Source organism: Saccopteryx bilineata, chromosome 4 (assembly GCF_036850765.1).
Source record: "Saccopteryx bilineata isolate mSacBil1 chromosome 4, mSacBil1_pri_phased_curated, whole genome shotgun sequence".
NCBI lineage: Eukaryota > Metazoa > Chordata > Mammalia > Chiroptera > Emballonuridae > Saccopteryx > Saccopteryx bilineata.
In genome coordinates, this window is record NC_089493.1 from 80,224,082 (window position 1) to 80,245,956 (window position 21,875).

Genomic DNA, 21,875 nt, shown 5'->3' on the forward strand with positions numbered 1-21,875 from the left:
TATCATCTTTTGTTGCTTTCCTGTGACCGGTCAAAACTGCATCATGACTTTACGGACACACTATAATTGTACATACTTTAAGTGTTTCTGACTGACAGTTTCTCAAACTAAGAAGCAGATGAAGATAGGACAAATTCTTTCCTCCCTACCCCACCCTCAGATATCTGTTGTTTTTATTCTTCTAAATCTTTTATATTATGCTAAAATTAATGCTTTAAAAGTCCACTCTGCAATAATACTGTAACAACTATGTATAGTGTCAGGTGAATACTAGATTTATTTGTGATCACTTTGTAAATTATATTACAGACATTGCAAAAATTCAGTACGTACTTGTTTTATTAGGCTTTCTAGCTCAATACATGTATTTGCACTGGTTGTGGCTATCCCCTTCAGGCTTCAATCACTTTTTGGCAACTAGGAAAAAAGTTCTTCCAGGAATACTGAGTTCTGTGTGTCCACAAGTCACACGGTAAAGTAACCCAGGGTCCTATAACATCCAGGCGCTTTTCATTTGGTCAAATGTAAATAAATCAGAATGGGATTACCGCTCCCTTTATCTTGAGGCAAAAATAGCTTTGCCTCATCCTCACTATGCTTTACACTTCCTCATTAATCTGACTTTTTATTTTAAGCACAAATGCTTTAATTCTGGTGTCATTAGACCTAACATAGTTTTTATAGTTGCAAGTCTGGCCAAGGGTCATGTCCACAAAATGTAATAAAATGCTGGCTGAATCCAAACTGCCTGTATTTCTATTCTTGGTGTTAGTATGTCATAACAGACCATAAAGTCAAGTGGCTAAACAAATACTACATATTATAAACCGCTACTTTCTGTCATTCAACTAAAATTATGAAAGGACAGCACTGGTATGTGGCGAGCTCATCATCATTAGTCTTTTTTTTTTTTTTTTAATTTATTTATTTTTTACAGAGACAGACAGTGAGTCAGAGAGAGGGACAGACAGTGACAGACAGGAGCGGAGAGAGATGAGAAGCATCAATCATTAATTTTTCATTGCGTGTTGCAACACCTTAGTTGTTCATTGATTGCTTTCTCATATGTGCCTTGACCGTGGGCCTTCAGCAGACTGAGAGTAACCCCTTGCTGGAGCCAGCGACCTTGGGTTCAAGCTGGTGGGCTTTTGCTCAAACCAGATGAGCCTGCATTCAAGCTGGCGACCTCGGGGTCTCGAACCTGGGTCCTCTGCATCCCAGTCTGACGCTGTATCCACTGCGCCACCGCCTGGTCAGGCATCATCATTAGTCTTAATGGAGAAGCATAATGGGCATATGTTAGGGCAGGCATGGCCAACATGCGGCCTGCGATTAAATTTTTAATCTTCTCTGCTACTTTAAATTTATTTTTTTTTAGAGAGATGGCAGGTGAGAGAGAGAGAGAGAGAGAGAGAAGGGGGAGGAGCAGGAACCATCAACTCCCATATGTGCCTTGACCTGGCAAGCCCAGGGTTTCGAACCCGTGACCTCAGCATTCCAGGTTAACACTTTATCCACTGCGCCACCACAGGCCAGGCCTATTCTCTGCTACTTTAAAATCTCAGCTACTTAGAAGTGGAAGCATCTTTGATTATTGGAAATCGAGATATTTAAGATGATAGTGATACGTAGAAAAGAATTCCGCATGTGACTAATCTAGGGTTAACTTCCAATAATTGGTCGAATGGATTCATGATACTTATTTTTTTAAAAAAATCCATTATAAAGATTTACAACTTTTGTACTCGTCTGTACTCAATATGAACTGTTTGACGTTTCCCAGCGATGTGAAACCCACATTCTTTTAGGCAGAGTTTGCCAGTGTGCAACCAAGGTCAAACAATTCCTTATTTTTGTGATCAAGTGGCATTGTAGCATAGACAATAGCTACAGTTGATAACTGAAAATGTGTCTAGGCTGTTTGTAAAATGAAATAATTGTTTTATTTGTGATATAACCCCTTCAAGCTCATTCTCTTAATTAAATATTGTTTCAATTGATTGCGATAGTTTGGATATTTATATGGTATGTAATTATATTTTTATTAAAACAATATTGTAGGCCCTGGCCGGTTGGCTCAGTGGTAGAGCGTCGGCCTGGCATGCAGGAGTCCCGGGTTCAATTCCCAGCCAGGGCACACAGGAGAAGCGCCCATCTGCTTCTCTACCCCTCCCCCTCTCCTTCCTCTCTGTCTCTCTCTTCCCCTCCCCCAGCAAGGCTCCATTGGAGCAAAGATGGCCTTGGTGCTGGGGATGGCTCCTTGGCCTCTGCCCCAGGCACTGGAGTGGCTCTGGTCGCAACAGAGCAACACCCCAGATGGGCAGAGCATCGCCCCCTGGTGGGTGTGCCGGGTGGATCCCGGTTGGGTGCATGCAGGAGACTGTCTGACTGGCTCTCCGTTTCCAGCTTCAGAAAAATACAAAAAAAACCCCCAAAAAAACAAAATCGTATATTAAAATTTTTTTCACTTATTCTTAAACAAATTACATAATAAAATTTTGTTTACTTAAGCGAATCGTTTTTGTATTTAACATTTTTTTTCTTTTTTTCTTTTAAAGATTTAGAGCTCTGAGGAGAGGGGAGAGAGCGAGGAGGAAAGAGGCACAGTCACAGTTTGTAAGGAGGGAGGAGGGGTCGGAGAAGAGGCAGACAGAACTGCAGTTTTTTGTTTTTTTAATTTTATTTATTCATTTAGAAAGGAGAGAGGAGAGAGAGAGAGACAGAGACAGAGAAGGGGGGAGGAGCAGAAAGCATCAACTCCTTATGTGCCTTGACCAGGCAACCCCAGGGTTTCGAACCAGTGACCTCAGCATTTCCAGGTCAACGCTTTATCCACTGCGCCACCACAGGTGAGGCTGTAGTTAACATTTTTAATTTTATATTTCGTCTGGTCTGTGAAAAAAGTTTTCTTTCTAATATGGCCCGGGGGCAAAAACTGTTGGCTATGCCTGGGTTAGGGGATGCTGAAAGCAGTAAACCACTCTGACAGGATTGAGGCTAGATAACATCCCTTTCAACTTGAAGGTTCTAGAAAGTTGAATTTTTCAAAAAGCACTACACAGCATTTATCTCAGGCCATCATTGCCTGAATAATTCTGTAGATCCCTCGGCATACTCCAATATTACCTGCATATAGACCACTTAATTACTTAATGGTCACCTCATTATCAAAGGCAGATATCACAAAGAGCCTGACTAGGCGGTGGCACAGTAAATGGAGTAAAATACAAGAGTCATAATGAATTTTTTTTTGACAGAGAGAGATGAGAAGTACCAAGTCTTCATTGCAGCACCTTAGTTGTTTGTTGATTGCTTTCTCATACGTGTTTTGGTGTGGAGGGGCTACAGCAGAGCATCTGACTCCTTGCTCAAGCCTGCAACCTTGGACTCAAGCCAGCGACCTTGGGCTTCAAGCCAGCAAATTTTGGGCTCAAGCCAACAACCATGGGGTAATGTCTATAATCCCACACTCAAGCCAGTGACCCCCCACTCAAGCGGGTGAGCCCTCACTCAAGCCGAAGGTGCCCGCACTCAAACTGGAGACTTTGGGGTCTCAAACTTGGGTCCTCTGCATCCCAGTCCAATGCTCCATTTACTATGCCACCGCCTGGTCAGGCTCATAATGAATTATTGAGAAGAGAAAATATTACATGCATTATCAAGGGCTATTCAAATGTACGTGATGATGTTTTACAGAGCTTCTGAATTCCCAAAGCCCTGTTGCCCCTTTGTTCAGGTTAATGAAGAAGATTGGACTATAAAAGAATCGGCTCCTAATAGAAATTCAGAGATTTTTGAAGCACATACAATTTCCATAGTGACTGCATAAAGAACACAGCACAGTAGAAATCAACATATCGCAAATCAGGACAGCCAGGCATCCTCAGTGTAAGTAAAAACTTGGGGTCAGAGTATCCTTGCTTTTTCTCCACAAGTTCAGAATAAGTCTTATACTCTTAGACTTCTAATTCTTTCCAGGTCTGGCTGTCTGCACCCCCCCCCCACACACACACACCCAGTGGTTGTAAGAATTTGTGATTTCCCACGATGTCAGTGGTTTTAAGCCCTTGACCAGAAACGTCACAGTAAGAAATTCTATTTTCTACAGGGTCCACCCAGAGTTCCTGAAGTTGAGGTTGGTGAGAGGAAAGATAAAGGAGTTTGGGGCTTTCATTAGAAGAGAAAGGACAAATGAATGGCATCTGTGCTCTACGGGAAATTGTGACTCCTGCTTCTGAAACGAAGGACAGCCCCACAATAGCCAGAACCCCGCTCGGGGTAGCTGTAGCTGGAAGAACAGGTTCTCCAGCTCTCGGAACCAAAGCTCCAGTGCTGGAAGCTGTCGAGGACCCCCGCAACCTCCGAGTACCCTGCCGCCAGACCTCAGCCACAGCCGCCCTCGGTCCTGAAGCCAGTCGGAGGCGCCCAGCCGCTTTCCCACCCCCGACCCGAACTCACAGCCAGTCTCCTTCTTGATCTCTTCAAGCTCTTCGTCCCGCAGTAACGTAGAGGCCCGAGACCCCATCACCGAGCCGGGAGCTCCTCCAGGAGCAGGAGCGTCTGAAGCGACAACGGTAGCGGGAGGGCAGGAGAGAGGAGAGAAAAGGCCTGGGGTCAAGAAGCAAGAGGGCAGCGTTTCCACTGCAGACTGGGCAAGGAACCCCAGGGTGGTGCGCGAGCGAGGGTGGCCACGAGGGCGGCCAATCAGGAGCGAGGCTGCGCCTGGCGTAGAGAAGACGTCAGCGCTCCCACAGCCAGCCTCCGAATGAATCACCCCTGCGCCCAAACCTGGTCTTGCCAAAGACGAACCCCGCCCCCGGAACTGTGATGCAACCAGCCTTAAAAGGGCAATGCCACTCTGGCTTCAGTGGCCGCAATTAAAGGGGCAACGGCACGACTCACTTGACAACAAGCTAACCTGCCAAGGAGTTTCTCACAGAACTCTAACACAGAAATCCCTCGTACGGGTGGCATTGACGGCGCAGAAAAACGATAAAAATAGGTAGATAAAACGTCGCTTGGGGTAGTTCTAGGGTGTGTCTCCTGGGAACGGTAGGCTGGGAGTTGCACTTCCTCATATTTCCGGGCGGCCCTATCTCCTCCCGGTCGCTGGGGGCGCTCGGGACTGTGCCCCGGGTCGCGCGCTGATTGGCTCCTCAGCAAACCCGATCCGCTCTTTGGCCCCGCGAGCGTCCGTTGAGCTGAGCGGGGGCGAGGGCCGCGAACTTTCCTCAGCTCCTGTGATAACCGCCGCTGCGTGTTTGAAACTCGCCGAGACTTCATTAACAGCAGTCCGTTTTTATAGTTCAAGACTGAAGTTCGAGGAACTCACCATTTGGCGAAAATTGGAACAGGAGTTCCCAAACTTCCTTTGGATAAAAACCCCTAACGACAAAAAAGAGTGAATTCCTAGCGTATGGCTCGCATTTTATTTGAAGTTTCTTATTTTCCTTTAAAGTGAGGAGTTTTGCATTTTCTTCTTATGGCATTTTTTGTCTTGTTTTTTGAAAACTACGTATTAAAACCACCCGTTGAAATAGTAAGCCCTCCCAGGTGAACTAGTTCTTACCTGCGGCTGCTTCAATGCCTTTACACCCCCTTCCACATCCCTCCCGTGTTGTTTTGTACAGAACTGGCCGGTTTGAGATATGGTTAGAACAAAATTCTAAACTTAAAGTTTTTTAAATTTGTTGATTTTTAGAGAGGAAGGGAGAGAGCAAAAGAGAGACACATAGATTTGTTCCACTTATTCATGCATTCATCGGTTAATTTTCGTTTGTGCCCTGGCTGGGGATGGGACCCACAACCTTGGCTTATTGGGAGGAGGCTAACCCAGTAAGTTGTCCTGCAGGGGCAGGGCAGGCAGCTTTTAAATTTAAACCACCGTAGAGGAAAAAAAGATATGAGTAACCATAATGAATGATAATTATTTCTACAAAGTGAAGTTTTTTTCTTTGTACATGTCTGCATTCTCATTCTTTATAATGAACCCGCATCATTTTCACAAAACCAGTGGAATTTTACAAAACTAGTGAATGGCATGTAGCAGTTTAGTCTGTTAGGCTGCACATGACTGGTTGGTGGTACTAGAGCAGTCCAATACCTGAGCTGTGTGTCCAAGTTGGGATGGAATGGCCCTTGCAGTGACATGGCAGCTGGAATGGTAATGCATAAATTGTGATAGTTATAAGTTACTTATGCTTTGGTTGGTAAAAATGGCCAACTCTGGAAATGTTACTAAACTAGAAGAGGCTAGATCCAGAAGAGAATAGATCACAGACATTTCTGGGCAATTTATTGCAGCATGTATTGCACGTTTTGCCAATATCAATTTTTTCCATCTTTTTTTAGTTTTTTGATTGTTATTAAAAACGTGCCATTAAAAGGCCTCTAGGCCCTGGCCGGTTGGCTCAGCGGTAGAGCGTCGGCCTGGCGTGCGGGGGACCCGGGTTCGATTCCCGGCCAGGACACATAGGAGAGGCGCCCATTTGCTTCTCCACCCCCCCCCCCCCCTCCTTCCTCTCTGTCTCTCTCTTCCCCTCCCGCAGCCAAGGCTCCATTGGAGCAAAGATGGCCCCGGCGCTGGGGATGGCTCCTTGGCCTCTGCCCCAGGCGCTAGAGTGGCTCTGGTCTCCGCAGAGTGACGCCCTGGAGGGGCAGAGCATCTCCCCCTGGTGGGCAGAGCTGTCGCCCCTGGTGGGCGTGCCGGGTGGATCCCGGTTGGGCGCATGCGGGAGTCTGTCTGACTGTCTCTCCCCGTTTCCAGCTTCAGAAAAAAAAAAATACCAAAAAAAAAAAAAAAAAGGCCTCTAAATTTTCTGCTTTATTTATTTAGCTAAGGAAAGAAAGGTGGTATTACCCCATTTTATACACAAAAAACCACAAGCCTACCTTAAGTCCTATGGTTTTCAGTTCCCCACTGAAATAAATTAGAGTCGGTGCTTACAGTGATCTTTTTCTCATTGTCATTCTAGAAAGAAGAATAAAACTGAATTACTCTCATATTTTTATGTTTTCTTGTCCCTTCTAGGTATGGGGGAAGGGAAAATAACTCCATTTCCCCAAAATATTTTTTAAATCGTAGATCTCTTTTATTTTCAAGTGATTAAATACTTAAAGAAGATTACTCGAAGCTGCTTTTGGAATCAAAACGCATGGATCCCAGCAGTGACTACCATTTCCTCAATCAGATTTTGTGGAGAAGAGTGAAACTCACATTGGTTTGCGGCATCTTTGAGGGAGTGCTCCAGCATGTGGACCCTAACAAGATTGTTGTCCTGAAGAAAGGTCTCTTTTTATTTCTCATAATCTTCTGCCTTTTAAGAGATTAATGACTGCGTTTAGTGATGAATCTAGGCTCCATTGGGATTCTTAGTAGGCATTATTCCTCTTTTAGGGAAGGGGTATGAGGAAGATTAGAGTGCTATTTTCCCTAACAGAGGAACATGGTTGCATATGCTAGCTTGTCCCCACTTCTATACTTTTATTGACATGATAGTGAAAACTGTTAGTGTAGTTTTTTTTTCTGATGCCTGTATCTCTTTTTTTTAATTTTATTTGTTTATTCATTTTAGAGAGGAGAGGTAGGGAAAGACAGAGAGAGAGAGAGAGGAGAGACAGAGAGAGAGAAGTGGGGAGGAGCTGGAAGCATCAACTCCCATATGTGCCTTGACCAGGCAAGCCCAGGGTTTCGAACCGGCAACCTCAGCATTTCCAGGTCGACGCTTTATCCACTGCGCCACCACAGGTCAGGCTGTTAGAGTATTATAGTTTTTTTTGTTTTGTTTTGTTTTTTGTTTTTTTCTGAAGCTGGAAACAGGGAGAGACAGTCAGACAGACTCCCGCATGCGCCTGACCAGGTGGACCCGGCACGCCCACCAAGGGCGACGCTCTGCCCACCAGGGGGCGATGCTCTGCCCATCCTGGGCGTCGCCATGTTGCGACCAGAGCCACTCTAGCGCCTGAGGCAGAGGCCACAGAGCCATCCCCAGCGCCCGGGCCATCTTTGCTCCAATGGAGCCTTGGCTGCGGGAGGGGAAGAGAGAGACAGAGAGAAAAGCGCGGCGGAGGGGTGGAGAAGCAAATGGGCGCTTCTCCTGTGTGCCCTGGCTGGGAATCGAACCCAGGTCCTCCGCACGCTAGGCCGACGCTCTACCGCTGAGCCAACAGGCCAGGGCCGAGTATTATAGTTTTTAAATTGGGTAGTTCTTTTAATTTTTCTCCATATGGATCTTTTTTTTTTTAAGACTTTATTTACTCATTTTAGAGAGGAAAAAGAGAGAGAGAGAGAGAGAAGGGAGGAGCAGGAAGCATCAACTCCCATATGTGCTTTGACCAGGCAAGCCCAGGGTTTTGAACCAGTGACCTCAGCATTCCAGGTCGACGCTTTATCCACTGCACCACCACAGGTCATGCCTCCATAGATCTTGAAATTAAAAATAACCACTCTATTATTTAGAATTGCTTTTGGCCTCAACAGACAAATTTACAAAGATAATTATTTTTCTCCTGAAAAAAGAAGTCCAGAGGTTGGCTACTTAGGAATAGTACAGTGGCTCAAAGATGCCAGGAGGTATAGAGGCCCTGAATAGAAACACAGAGCAGGGACAGAGTTCAGTGCACTGAGGTAAAAGCCACAGTGGCATCACTGACTGAAAGTATTGAATGCAGTACCAGTACCTGCTGAACACAGCACAATAGGGATAGAATAACAGTTCTGGTTAACCAATAGGTGGGGTAGGTCTCTCAAAAGTGAGCTGCTTTCTTGCCCTTTTGTCTGCTCTAAAGAAGTTCATCTTTCTGACTTCATTCTCATCTCTCCTTCCGGACTTCCTCATTCTCATCACTGCTTCTATTTGTGTATATCAATAAACACCCTCCTAGCTCCCCCATGTGTTCACCTTGAAGCTGCAATAGGTAGTATGTATGTATGTGTGTATTGGAATGCTTCACAAATTTGCATGTCATCCTTGTTCAAGGACCATGCTAATCTTCTCATTATCATTCCAATTTTAGTATATGTGCTGCTGAAGCAAGCACTATAATATGTAGTTTTTATTTATTTATTTATTTATTTATTTTCTGGTAGAGACAGAGAGAGTCAGAGAGAGGGTTAAATAGGGACAGACAGACAGACAGACAGGAAGGGAGAGAGATGAGAAACATCAATTCTTCATTGCGGCTCCTTAGTTGTTCATTGATTAATTTCTCATATGTGCCTTGACGGGGGGGGGGGGGGGGCTACAGCAGACCAAGTGACCCCTGCTCGAGCCAGCAACCTTGGGCTCAAGCTGGTGAGCCTTGCTCAAAGCAGATGAGGCCGCACTCAAGCTGGCAACCTTAGGGTCTCAAACCCGGGTCCTCCGCTTTCCAGTCCAAAGCTCTATCCTCTGCGCCACCACCTGGTCAGGCTACAATATGTAGTTTTTAATTCAGCTGGAATATTAACTTGCTCGAGTATTTGTTTTCCTGGCATGATAAGTTTCAAGTTCACAATTAAAACATGCATAGAGAGATTAGTGTTATTGTTAAGCCATATTATGACTTTTGTGAGCTAGGATTAATTCATTCAGTAACCATTTACTGTATTGATAGTTTTATATCCCAGGCACTGTGCTAGGTACCAGGGATATAGATAAGAATAACACAGTCATTGTTCTCAAAAAACTTGATGTAGTAAGGAGACATAAGAAGGTAGGAAGATACACAGTGATGCAGTGTGAAATCCGCTCTGATAGAGGAATGCAGAAGATACTGGAAACACAAAGATTCAGCTAATTTAGATCTGAGAGTAATAGGGTTAGAACAGTGGGGAAGCCTTCCCTAAATGAAGAATTGATGGCAAAACTTCATTTGGGTGTATAAGAGCTAACTGGATGGGGAGAAAGGGAAGGCTGTTTTGGGCCATTGGTTCTCAAACTTTGTGCATAAGAATCAATCACCTGGAAGGCCCTGGCCAGTTGGCTCAGTGGTAGAGCATTGGCCTGGCGTGCAGGAGTCCCGGGTTCAATTCCTGGCCAGGGCACACAGGAGAAGCGCCCATCTGCTTCTCCACCCCTCCCCCTCTCCTTCCTCTCTGTCTCTCTTCTCCTCCTGCAGCTGAGGCTCCATTGGAGCAAAGTTGGCCCAGGCGCTGGGGATGGCTTTGTGGCCTCTGCCTCAGGCGCTAGGGTGGCTCTGGATGCAACAGAGCAATGCCCCAGATGGGCAGAGCATCGCCCCTTGGTATGCATGCCGGGTGGATCCCGGTCGGGTGCATGCAGGAGTCTGTCTGACTGCCTCCCGTTTCCAACTTCAGAAAAATACAAAAAAAAAAAAAAAAAAGAATCAATCACCTGGAAGACTTATTAAAACACATTGCTGGGCCCCCATCCAAAAAAGAGTTTTTAATTCTTAAAGTCTGGGGTGCAGATCAAAAATTTGCATTTCTGCCTGACAAGGCAGTGGTGTAGTGGATAGAACATCAGACTGGAATGCAGAGAACCCAAGTTCAAAACCCCAAGGTCACCAGCTTGAGCATGGGCTCATCCAGTTTGAGCGCAGGCTCCCCAGCTTGAGTGTGGGATCATAGATGTGACCCCATGGTCACTGGCTTGAGCCCAAAGGTCACTGGCTTGGGCCCAAGGTTGCTCGCTTGAGCAAAGGGTCACTCACTCTGCTGTAACCACACACACACACACACCCACCCCTGTCAAAGCATTTATGAGAAAGCAATCAATGAACAACTAAGGTGCTGCAACAAAGACTTGATGCTTCTCATCTCTCTCCCTCCCTGTCTGTCTATCCCTATCTGTCTTTTTCTGTCTCACTCTCTGTTGCAAAAAATAAAAATAAAAAATAAAAAAATTTGTATTTTTGAAAAGTTTCCGGGTGATGCTGATGTTATGCTGAGGAACACTGTGAGAACTGTTGTTTTAAGCAGAAGTAGCATGTACAAAAATACAGAATGACATGAAAATTTGGTGCATTCAGAAAACCTTAGTAAATTTCAGGATGAAGATGTGGTGAGAAATAAGCCTGGAGAGATAGGCATGGACAGATGAGAAGGACCTTACATGTCATATCATTGGACACTTCTGAAAGCAATATGAAATAATCTGGAAGATGTTTAAGTGGGAGGCATGAGAGTTTTCAAGTTGTTGCTTGAAATTTTTAATGCTGTGTCATTAGGACCCACGCTCAGATGCTAGAAACAGATTTTCTTCCAGGGGCCTAAACAAATTGGGAGTTTATTCTTTCATATAAAAGAGGCAGACATCCCAGGGCTACTATGATGCTCCCTCAAAGTTAGCGAGGATCCAGGACTTCATCTTTCTGCTCTGCCATCTTTAGTACATGGCTTCAAATTTCAAGGTCAGGGTAGTTAGTGCAGTTGCAGACAGGAGGAAGAGGAAAGCGATGTTGTAAAGGTCCTGGAGGTCCCCACTGTCTGTGGGGAGATTGAGCACATTTCTAGCCTAGATAAATGATATTGATTAATGCAGTTAGTAAATGCCTCATGCTTGTTCAACAAAGCCTTCAGTCCAGAAGAATACAGTGGTACCTTGACACATGAGCACTTGAAATCACGAGCAATTTCCCTGATATATTGATGTCACCCCATTAAAATAAAAATTTATTTATAAAAAAAAAGAAAAGAAAAAGAAAAAAATTAACATGAAAAATTACCATCAAATAATTTTACCATCAAAATTAAATTGATGCTGTTTGGTAATTTTTGCCACTTATGTGGAAATAAGTAAATGTCAAATATGTAAGTTTTTATTTTGTATGTTGAATAAACATTTACATTCATATATAACAAAAACAAAAAAATCACAAGCAATTTGAGAGACGAGCAGTCACTCGCGGGATTTTTTGCTTTAAATCATGAGGGGATATTTGAATCATGAACCTCCAGCACCCTCCATTAGATAGCGTTAAGTGTGTAGCGTAAGTTATGTTAAGCGATAGCTCATGAAATAAAACCTCCTCCACCAGTCTCCTCCCCCTCCGCCGGCATTTTCACCTGACCTTGAAGGTAAATAACATTTCATAAACCAGTTTATTTCTTTACATTCTCTCTTATTATGTAGATATATATGTGTGTATTTGTTATTTATAAAGTATATTTTCTTATTTAAAAGCATATAAAACAAAAAGTTTGTGTGTTTTTTTGGACTGGAACGTATTAATTGCATTTCCATTCATTTAAATGGGGAAATTCGATTTGACTCATGAGCAAATTGAGTCACGAGCTTGGCCATGAAATGAATTAAACTCATGTGTCAAGGTAGCACTGTATTTATTTTGGTATATTTCTCTCTATTCTTTAAATCACACAAATTTATGTACTGAATATAATAAGTCTGGTGTATCATATATCTAGTTTTTTAGTTAATACTGTAATGAGCATTTTCTCATGTTTTAAAATTTCAATTTAATGGTTAAATATTTCAAAGCAAAGGCTTAAAGGCTTTCAAAATATTATATATTTTTTGCCCTGGCCGGTTGGCTCAGTGGTAGAGCGTCGGCCTGGTGTCCAGGAGTCCCGGATTCAATTCCCGGCCAGGGCACACAGGAGAGGCGCCCATCTGCTTCTCCACCCCCCCACCCTCTCCTTCCTCTCTGTCTCTCTCTTCCCCTCCCACAGCAAGGCTCCATTGGAGCAAAGATGGCCCAGGTGCTGGGGATGGCTCCTTGGCCTCTGCCCCAGGCGTTAGAGTGGCACTGGTCCCAGCAAAGCGATGCCCCGGAGAGGTAGAGCATCACCTCCTGGTGGGCAGAGCGTCGCCCCCTGGTGAGCGAGCCGGGTGGATCCCGGTCGGGCGCATGCGGGAGTCTGTCTGACTGTCTCTCCCCGTTTCCAGCTTCAGAAAACTACAAAAGAAAAAAAAATTATATATTTTTTAATATTTGTTATGTTTTATAATTATTTTCTTAGGAATACTTCCAGAATTGAAGTTACTGAATGAAAGTTATGGATATTTAAATGTTTTTGATGCATATTTCCAAATAGATTTTCAAGAGGGTTAGGCTTACTTTGCTACTAGTAATGTGTGAGTAAATTACAGTAAATAATCTAGCATTGGATTCTTTAAAAATGCTCATGTTGATCATCTTTCCTTGATTTTTGCTAGTTTTACAAGCAAAAAGTGATATTTCATATTGGCATGTTTCAAAATATTCCTAGAGAGAAAAAAAAAAATTCCAAGAGATATTGAACATATTTCTTTGCACTTGTCTGCTGATGTTATGTACTATTTGGACAAAGCAGGGGGAGACCTCACTGTGACAACAGTATGAATGAAGGATTGAAGTAGGGAGAAACTGGAGGCCAGGACTTCTGGGCAAGATGGTGGCGTGTGTAAACATGGCATTCACCTCCTCCCACAACCACATCGGAATTACAATTAAACTACAGTACAACCATCATTCAGAACCACCTGAAATCTGGCTTAATGGAAGTTCTACACTAGAGAATTAAAGAAGAAGCCATGTTGACACTGGTAGGAAGGGCAGAGATGCACAACAGGCTCGTGCCACACCCAGGTGTGGTAGATAAAAATTGAGAGGTTTATCTTGGCTGCAGAGGTATACTGTCTGAGGACTGAGGGGTCCCAGCCACATACCAGGCACCCCCACCCCAGAGTTCCAGTGCCAGGAATGGAAGTCCCCATAACTTCTTGCTATAAAAGCCAGCAGGGATTGAGGCCACAGGATTCCTCGGCAGTTCCTCTTAAAGGGCCTGTGCACAGACTTACTTGGATTTATTTCCTCTGAACTCCAGCATGGGGCCAGCAGCTTGAAATGTATCTGTGACATACAGGGAGGAACTGAATTTTCCAGCATCAAGGCAAGAGCTGGGGGGCAGTTTTGTGCTGGCAGAAGATAATGTTCCTTTGATGAGCCTACCTCCCACAGAGCCACAATGGACTGCCATATCTGAGACTCCATCTACCTGGCTAACACTGTTTGTCCCACCCTGGTGATTTCCTGAGGTTTCCACCCAATTTTCAGGCTCGCCCAAGTGGTTTCCAGTGACTCTTACATATGAATGTCCTGTCTTGGCTCATTCTTCAGATTTTCCTAAACTCTCTCAAACAAGCAGCATCTGAACTCAGTGAGCCCAGTACCTCTTGTTAAGTGGCCCCAGGCCCTGGCACTTCCAGAGCAGCAGCCAGCCTTAGTTCACAGCTTGGCTTTACCTGAGCACTTCCAAGCCCAGCACAAGAAGCAGTCATCTACAGAGCATTTTGTAGCTCTTGCCAGGTGGACCCAGGCAGAACACAGATGGTGGCTGACCTTGGCCTGTACCACCTGGGAAGCCTAAGAGCCAGTGCCCCCGGTGGGCAGCTTCAGACCATGTCAAAGCATCACCACCCAACCACAAGCAACACACCCAAGGGGCTGGTTCAGCAGGTACCAGAGCCCCACTGAAGTAAGTCCTGCTCTGTATGGTGGGCCCCTGCACAACTGATCATCCACGATGGTTGGAGGGCAGTGGTTGGTGGTCACAACCAGTCCTTGTAGCTGATCAGCCTGAGGGTAAATCCCTCCCATTGTCATGCCAGCAGCAATCAAGGCTGAACTATAAGAGGAGGGTGCACACAGCCCACACAGGAAGTGCAACTCAAGTATCCAGTTTGAGAGATTGGGGAGGCTGTGCCACTGTTCTCTACAGAACACATACTATGTTGGGCCACTCAACCAGGCCTGAGAGATGCAGCAGCTCTACCTAATATATAGAAACAAACACAGGGAATCTGCCAAAATGAGAAGACAAAGAAATATGTCTCAATCAAAGAACAAAACAAAACTGCAGAAAAGGAACTAAACAGAATGGAGACAAGCAATCTACTAGATGCAGAGGTCAAAACACTGGTTATAAGAATGCTCAGTGAACTTAGCAAGAACCTCAAGAGCATAGAAAAGGTCCAGCAAATCTGACCAGGTGGCAACGAAGTGAATAGAGCGTCGTTGACCTTGGACACTAAGGACCCAGGTTCAAAACCATGAGGTCCCTGGCTTGAGCATGGGATCATCTGGCTTGAACGTGGGCTAATCTGGCTTGAGCATGGGCTCACCTGGCTTGAGTGCAGAGTCACCAGCTTGAGTGTGGGATCATAGATGTGTCCTCATGGTTGCTGGCTTAAGCCCAAAGGTCTCTGGCTTGAAGTTCATGGTTGTTGGCTTGAGCCCAAGGTTGCTGGCTTGAGCAAAGGGTCACTGGCTCAGCTGAGCCCCCTGGTCCAGGCATATATGAGAAGCAATCAATGAATAAAGTGCCGCAACTATGAGTTAATGCTTCTCATCTCTCTCCCATCCTGTCTGTCTGTCTCTCACTAAAAAAATAAATAGGCCCTGGCTGGTAGGCTCAGTGGTAGAGCGTCGGCCTGGCATGCAGGAGTCCCGGGTTCGATTCCCAACCAGGGCACACAGGAGAAGCACCCATCTGCTTCTGCACCCCTCCCCCTCTCCTTCCTCTCTGTCTCTCTCTTCCCCTCCCACAGCCAAGGCTCCATTGGAGCAAAGATGGCCCGGGTGCTGAGGATGGCTCTGTGGCCTCTGCCTCAGGCACTAGAATGGCTCTGGATGCAACAGAGCGACACCCCAGATGGGCAGAGCATCGCCCCCTGGTGGGCATGCTGGGTGGATCCCGGTCGGGCGCATGCAGGAGTCTGTCTGACTGCCTCCCTGTTTCCAGCTTCAGAAAAAATGGAAAAAAAAAAGTAAATAAATAGCCTGACAAGGCGGTGGCGCAGTGGATAGAGCATCGGACTGGAATGCAAAGGACCCAGGTTCAAGACCCCAAGGTCACCAGCTTGAGTGCGGGCTCATCTAGGTTGAGCAAAGCTCACCAGCTTAGACCCAAGGTTGCTGACTTGAGCAAGGGGTTACTCGGTCTGCTGTAGCCCCCCAGGCAAGGCACATATGAGAAAGCAATCAATGAACAACTAAAGTGCCACAATGAAAAACTGATAATTGATGCTTCTCATCTCTCTGTGTTCCTGTCTGTCTGTCCCCATCTATCCCTCTATCTGACTCTCGCTCTGTCTCTGTAATAAATAAATAAATAAATAAATACATAAATAATTTAGAAAAAATAAATAAAGGTCCAGTCAGAAATTAAGGAAGGAGGAAGATGACGTCAGCGTAATGGCACCGTAGGAAGCGATACCGATAAATCTCCCCCAAAACTCAACAAGATCTTCAACCAGAAACAGAAAAACCTATCCTTGGAGCCTCCAGATGTTTCGCAATACAGCTGAAGGTATGGTCGAGCGAAAAATTGGCTAAATATATGATCAAACCCCGAAGGAAATAGGGAGTAAGAAATGCTCCGCTTTCCTCACTAACCTTAACTGGGCAGCTTTCACTGGGAACTGAGAATATAGAATCTGAGGTGGGTAAAGGGGGTGAATAGATCCAGGCCACGGCACAAACGGCCGAACCAGGCTGTAGCACGGAGATCCAAGCCAAGGAAAAACTGTGCCTATGGCAACCCAGTCAATACAAGCTAAGACTCGCGCCAAACCCAGACAAAGAAAGACAAGAGGGGAAGCCATTTTCCCCAATCTCCTGGTCGGCGCGCGCAGATAGTGGGCGAGAGATTCCTTCCAAAGACCTGGGAGTGGGCACTTGTGTTATCCCACAGAGAGGCAGAGTCAGAGCCTTTGTGTGGGCCAAAAGCGGAATCTCCAGGCAGCTCCAGCGCCCTGAGGGAGCTGCGCACGGGGAGGGAGCGAGAGCCAATTCCAAGGCTGCAACTTTTCCGTGCAGGCAGAAGTTTCACTTGGAGGGTGAGACTTCCGGCCTGATATCCTGGTCTGTGCATGCAGATAGTGAGCGAGAGTTTCCTCCAAGCGCCCCAGGAGTGGGTGCCCACCCCTGTTACTGGACAGAGTGGCAGAGCCAGAGGTCTTTGAGTGGGTGGAAGCCCCGCCTGATTATGCTAGCAGCTCTGACTGACTGAGCCTTACCCAGAGCCCTGTGCTGAGTGGGAATAGAGTGGGGAGTGGCCAGCTCTTTGAGCCTCTAACTATCCAGGCAGAGGCAGCAGCAACCCCATAGCTGGATTATCAGGCTACTAATTGAGGAAGGAAAGACTAGGAGAGAGGCTCCAGGAACACGGACTCTCTCACTGTCGGAGCCTATAAATGCTAATGAGCCTCGACTGCCAACGAGACTGAAGCACCATACATGACATTGCCATAGAGACTTATCAACTGCAAACCTCTACCTGAGCGTCCCAAAGGGGCAGAACCCGGGGTACAGAGTCACCGACCAGGAAGAGGGAGAGAAAAGAAAAAGCAAGAAGATAACCTCCCAAAATCAAGAATAATCCGCAGACTTTATAACCTATCTCATTTTATTATATTTGTTTGTTTCTTTCTCTTATCTTCATTCTTGATTTTTTTTTTCCTTTTTTCCTCCTCCAATTTGGTTGTTTAACTATCTGCCGGTCTTACTCTCTCCTCTCCTGAACTACACTACCTATAAGTGTTACATCTCCCATTATCTTTTCTTTCCTCTTCCTTTCTCTCTATGAGGGTTGCACTCCAAAACCCTTAACTCTCTCTCTCTCTCCTCTTTTTTCTTCTTTTAGTGGTACCCTCTTTTCTCTCTCTCTCTCTCTCTCTCTCTTTTCTCCCTCTATATTAGTTTCTTCCTTTCTCCTTTACGTCTCCTCTCATTCAAACCTCAATAATGAACAAATTATCTTATCTGGGACTCAAACTTATGTTTGTGGATTTTGGGTTTTTTTTACTTCACCTTTTTAACTCACTAGCAGTGCTCCCATCCCTGGCTCTCCATTTTATCTAATTCTTGTTCCACTAAATACAATAGTAATTTTTTTATTTGTCCCCCCATTTTCCTGTTTCCCTCTTATTCCTCTCATCATAACTCTTAGTCAACCAACACCTAAAAGCAAATCATTTTATTCTTGACCCAAATTTTTTCCTTATTTGCTTTTTGTGGGTCCATACCCCCTTTTTTCTGTTTTTTTGTTGTTGTTGTTGTTTTGTTTTGTTTTGGGTTTTTTTTTTTTGCCCCTTTATTACTTCTCCCAAATTCAGGCCCTCCAGTACAGGCATTGTTTGTTCTATTTAGTACAATATAACTAACAGTTCACCACAAGATTTTCTCAAGAAAGAAGGGAGAGGAGAGGAGAGGAAAAAAGGAGGGGGGGGGAATAATTTCCTTTTTTAAAAAAAATTTTTATTTTATTTTATTTTTCTTTAATTATTTTTTTTAAAAAACTCTTCCATTTTTTTATTTTTTTAACTTTTTATTCTTTATTAAATCTCATTAATACTATCAACAAAACCACCCTCAGATGCCATTAAGGAAGAGAAAATTGAATATCATGGATACAAAAGAAAAAGAGGTAACACAGATAGATGAGGAAAAATCTATGGAGAAAAAATTTAATATATTGGAAACCTTGGAGTTAAATGACAGAGAATTTAAAATAGAAATCCTAAAAATACTCAGAGATATACAAGAAAACACAGAAAGGCAATTTAGGGAGCTCAGAAAACAACTCAACGAACACAAAGAATATATTTCCAAGGAAATTGAAACTATAAAAACAAATCAAACAGAGATGAAAACTCAATACATGAGCTGAAAAACGAGGTAACAAGTTTAGCTAATAGAATAAGCCAGATAGAAGGTAGGATTAGTGAAATAGAAGACAAGCAACTTGAGGCACAACAGAGAGAAGAAGAAAGAGACTCAAAAATTTAAAAAAATGAGATAGCCCTACAGGAATTATCTGACTCCATCAAAAAGAATAACATAAGAATAATAGGTATATCAGAGGGAGAAGAGAGAGAAAATGGAATGGAGAACATACTCAAACAAATAATAGATGAGAACTTCCCAAGCCTGTGGAAAGAACTAAAGCCTCAAATTCAAGAAGCAAACAGAACTCCGAGTTTTCTTAACCCCAACAAACCTACTCCAAGGCACATCATAATGAAATTGGCACAAACCAATGGCAAAGAAAAAATTCTCAAGGCAGCCAGGGAAAAGAAGAATACAACATATAAAGGAAGGCCCATTAGATTATCATCTGATTTCTCAACAGAAACTCTACAATCTAGAAGAGAGTAGACCCCAATATTTAAAGTCCTGAAAGAGAGGAACTTTCAGCCACGAATACTATACCCATCAAAGCTATCCTTCAAATATGAAGGAGAAATAAAAACATTCACAGATACAGAAAAGATGAGGGAATTTATCATCAGAAAACCCCCACTCCAGGAATTACTAAAGGGGGTTCTCCAATCAGATACAAAGAACAAAAAAAAAAACAAAAAAAACAAAGCCACAAGTAAAAGCTCCAAGAAGAACACAATAAAACCAAATTTAAACTGTGACAACAACAAAAAGAAAGGGGGAGGAGAGGATGGAGATTAACAATAGCAAAGGACAATGGAGTGCAAAAGTACTCACAAAATAGTGCACTACAATGAACAGGGTAGGAACCCTTTTCATTACTTAAAGGTAACCACCATTGAAAAAACCACCACAGAAGCACATGATTTAAAAAAGATAGCAACAGAGGAAAGATGTATGGAATACAACCAAATAAAAACAAAAGATAGAAAGATGAAAGAGAAGGATCAAACAAGACACAAAACTAACAGAAAGCAATCTATAAAATGGCAATATGGAACTCACAAGTGTCAATAATTACACTAAATGTAAACGGATTAAACTCACCAATAAAAAGGCACAGAGTAGCAGAATGGATTAAAAAAGAAAATCCAACTGTATGCTGCCTACAAGAAACTCATGTAAGTAACAAGGATAAAAACAAATTCAAAATGAAAGGCTGGAAAACAATACTCCAAGCAAATAACATCCAAAAAAAAGCAGGCATAGCAATACTCATATCTGATAATGCTGACTACAAGACAGCAAAAGTACTCAGAGACAAAAATGGCCATTTCATAATGGCTAAGGGGACACTGAATCAAGAAGACATAACAATTCTTAATATATATGCACCAAACCAAGGAACACCAAACTATATAAGACAGCTACTTATTGACCTTAAAACAAAAACTGACAAAAATACAATCATACTTGGAGACCTCAATACACCGCTGATGGCTCTAGATCGGTCATCCAAACAGAGAATCAACAAAGATATAGTGGCCTTAAACAAAACACTAGAGCACCTGGATATGAAAGACATCTATAGGACATTTCATTCCAAAGTGACTGAGTATACATTTTTCTCCAGTGTACATGGATCATTCTCAAGAATTGACCATATGTTGGGCCACAAAAACAACATCAGCAAATTCAGAAAAATCGAAGTTGTACCAAGCATATTTTCTGATCGTAAATCCTTGAAACTAGAATTCAACTGCAAAAAAGAGGAAAAAAAATCCCACAAAAATGTGGAAACTAAACAACATACTTTTAAAAAATGAATGGGTTAAAGAAGAAATAAGTGCAGAGATCAAAAGATATATGCAGACAAATGAAAATGACAATACGACATATCAGAATCTATGGGATGCAGCAAAAGCAGTGATAAGAGGGAAGTTCATATCACTTCAGGCATATATGAACAAACAAGAGAGAGCCCAAGTGAACCACTTAACTTCACACCTTAAGGAACTAGAAAAAGAAGAACAAAGACAACCCAAAACCAGCCAAAGAAAGGAGATAATAAAAATCAGAGCAGAAATAAATGAAATAGAGAACAGAAAAACTATAGAAAAAATTAATAGAACAAGGAGCTGGTTCTTTGAAAAGATCAACAAAATTGACAAACCCTTGGCAAGACTTACCAAGGAAAAAAGAGAAAGAACTCATATAAACAAAATCCAAAATGAAAGAGGAGAAATCACCACGGACACCGTAGATATACAAAGAATTATTGTAGAATACTATGAAAAACTTTATGCCACTAAATTCAACAACCTAGAAGAAATGGATAAATTCTTAGAACAATACAACCTTCCTAGACTGAGTCAAGAAGAAGCAGAAAGCCTAAACAGACTTATTTGTAGAGAAGAAATAGAAAAAAACCATTAAAAACCTCCCCAAAAATAAAAGTCCAGGCCCAGACGGCTATACCAGCGAATTTTATCAAACATTCAAAGAAGACTTGGTTCCTATTCTACTGAAAGTCTTCCAAAAAATTGAAGAAGAAGCAATACTACCAAACACATTTTATGAGGCCAACATAACCCTCATACCAAAACCAGGCAAGGATGGCACAAAAAAAGAAAACTACAGACCAATATCTCTAATGAATACAGATGCTAAAATACTAAACAAAATACTAGCAAATCGAATACAACTACATATTAAAAAAATAATACATCATGATCAAGTGGGATTCATCCCAGAATCTCAAGGATGGTTCAACATACGTAAAACGGTTAACGTAATACATCATATCAACAAAACAAAGAACAAAAACCACATGATCTTATCAATTGACGCAGAAAAGGCTTTCGATAAAATACAACACAATTTTATGTTTAAGACTCTCAACAAAATGGGTATAGAAGGAAAATATCTCAACATGATAAAGGCCATATATGATAAACCATCAGCTAACATCATATTAAATGGCACAAAACTGAAGGCTTTCCCCCTTGAATCAGGAACAAGACAGGGTTGTCCACTCTCTCCACTCTTATTTAATGTGGTACTAGAGGTTCTAGCCAGAGCAATCAGACAAGACAAAGAAATAAAAGGCATCCATATCGAAAAAGAAGAAGTAAAGGTATCACTTTTTGCAGATGATATGATCCTATACATCGAAAACCCCAAAGAATCCACAGAAAGACTACTAGAAACAATAAGCCAATACAGTAAGGTCACAGGATACAAAATTAACATACAGAAGTCAATAGCCT

The 21,875-nt window shown here is 43.2% G+C and overlaps 2 protein-coding genes and 1 non-coding gene across 3 annotated transcripts in view; 1 reads left to right on the forward strand and 2 right to left on the reverse strand.

The window, feature by feature from the left end:
- CHP1 (calcineurin like EF-hand protein 1) overlaps positions 1-4,676 on the reverse strand; it is a 61,805-nt gene extending 57,129 nt beyond the window's left edge. The window contains exon 1 of the mRNA XM_066277033.1: positions 4,459-4,676. Coding sequence (XP_066133130.1) covers positions 4,459-4,525 — 67 coding nt within the window. The 5' untranslated portion in view covers positions 4,526-4,676. The remainder of the gene's footprint in view (positions 1-4,458) is intronic.
- Positions 4,677-5,225: 549 nt separating this feature from the next.
- EXD1 (exonuclease 3'-5' domain containing 1) overlaps positions 5,226-21,875 on the forward strand; it is a 72,464-nt gene continuing 55,814 nt past the window's right edge. The window contains exons 1-2 of the mRNA XM_066276015.1: positions 5,226-5,457; positions 7,103-7,287. Of these exons, the coding sequence (XP_066132112.1) occupies positions 7,155-7,287 (133 nt within the window). The 5' untranslated portion in view covers positions 5,226-5,457; positions 7,103-7,154. The remainder of the gene's footprint in view (positions 5,458-7,102; positions 7,288-21,875) is intronic.
- On the reverse strand, positions 8,933-9,039 carry LOC136336985 (U6 spliceosomal RNA). The gene has a single exon (XR_010731714.1). It is a non-coding gene; the product is annotated as a U6 spliceosomal RNA (small nuclear RNA).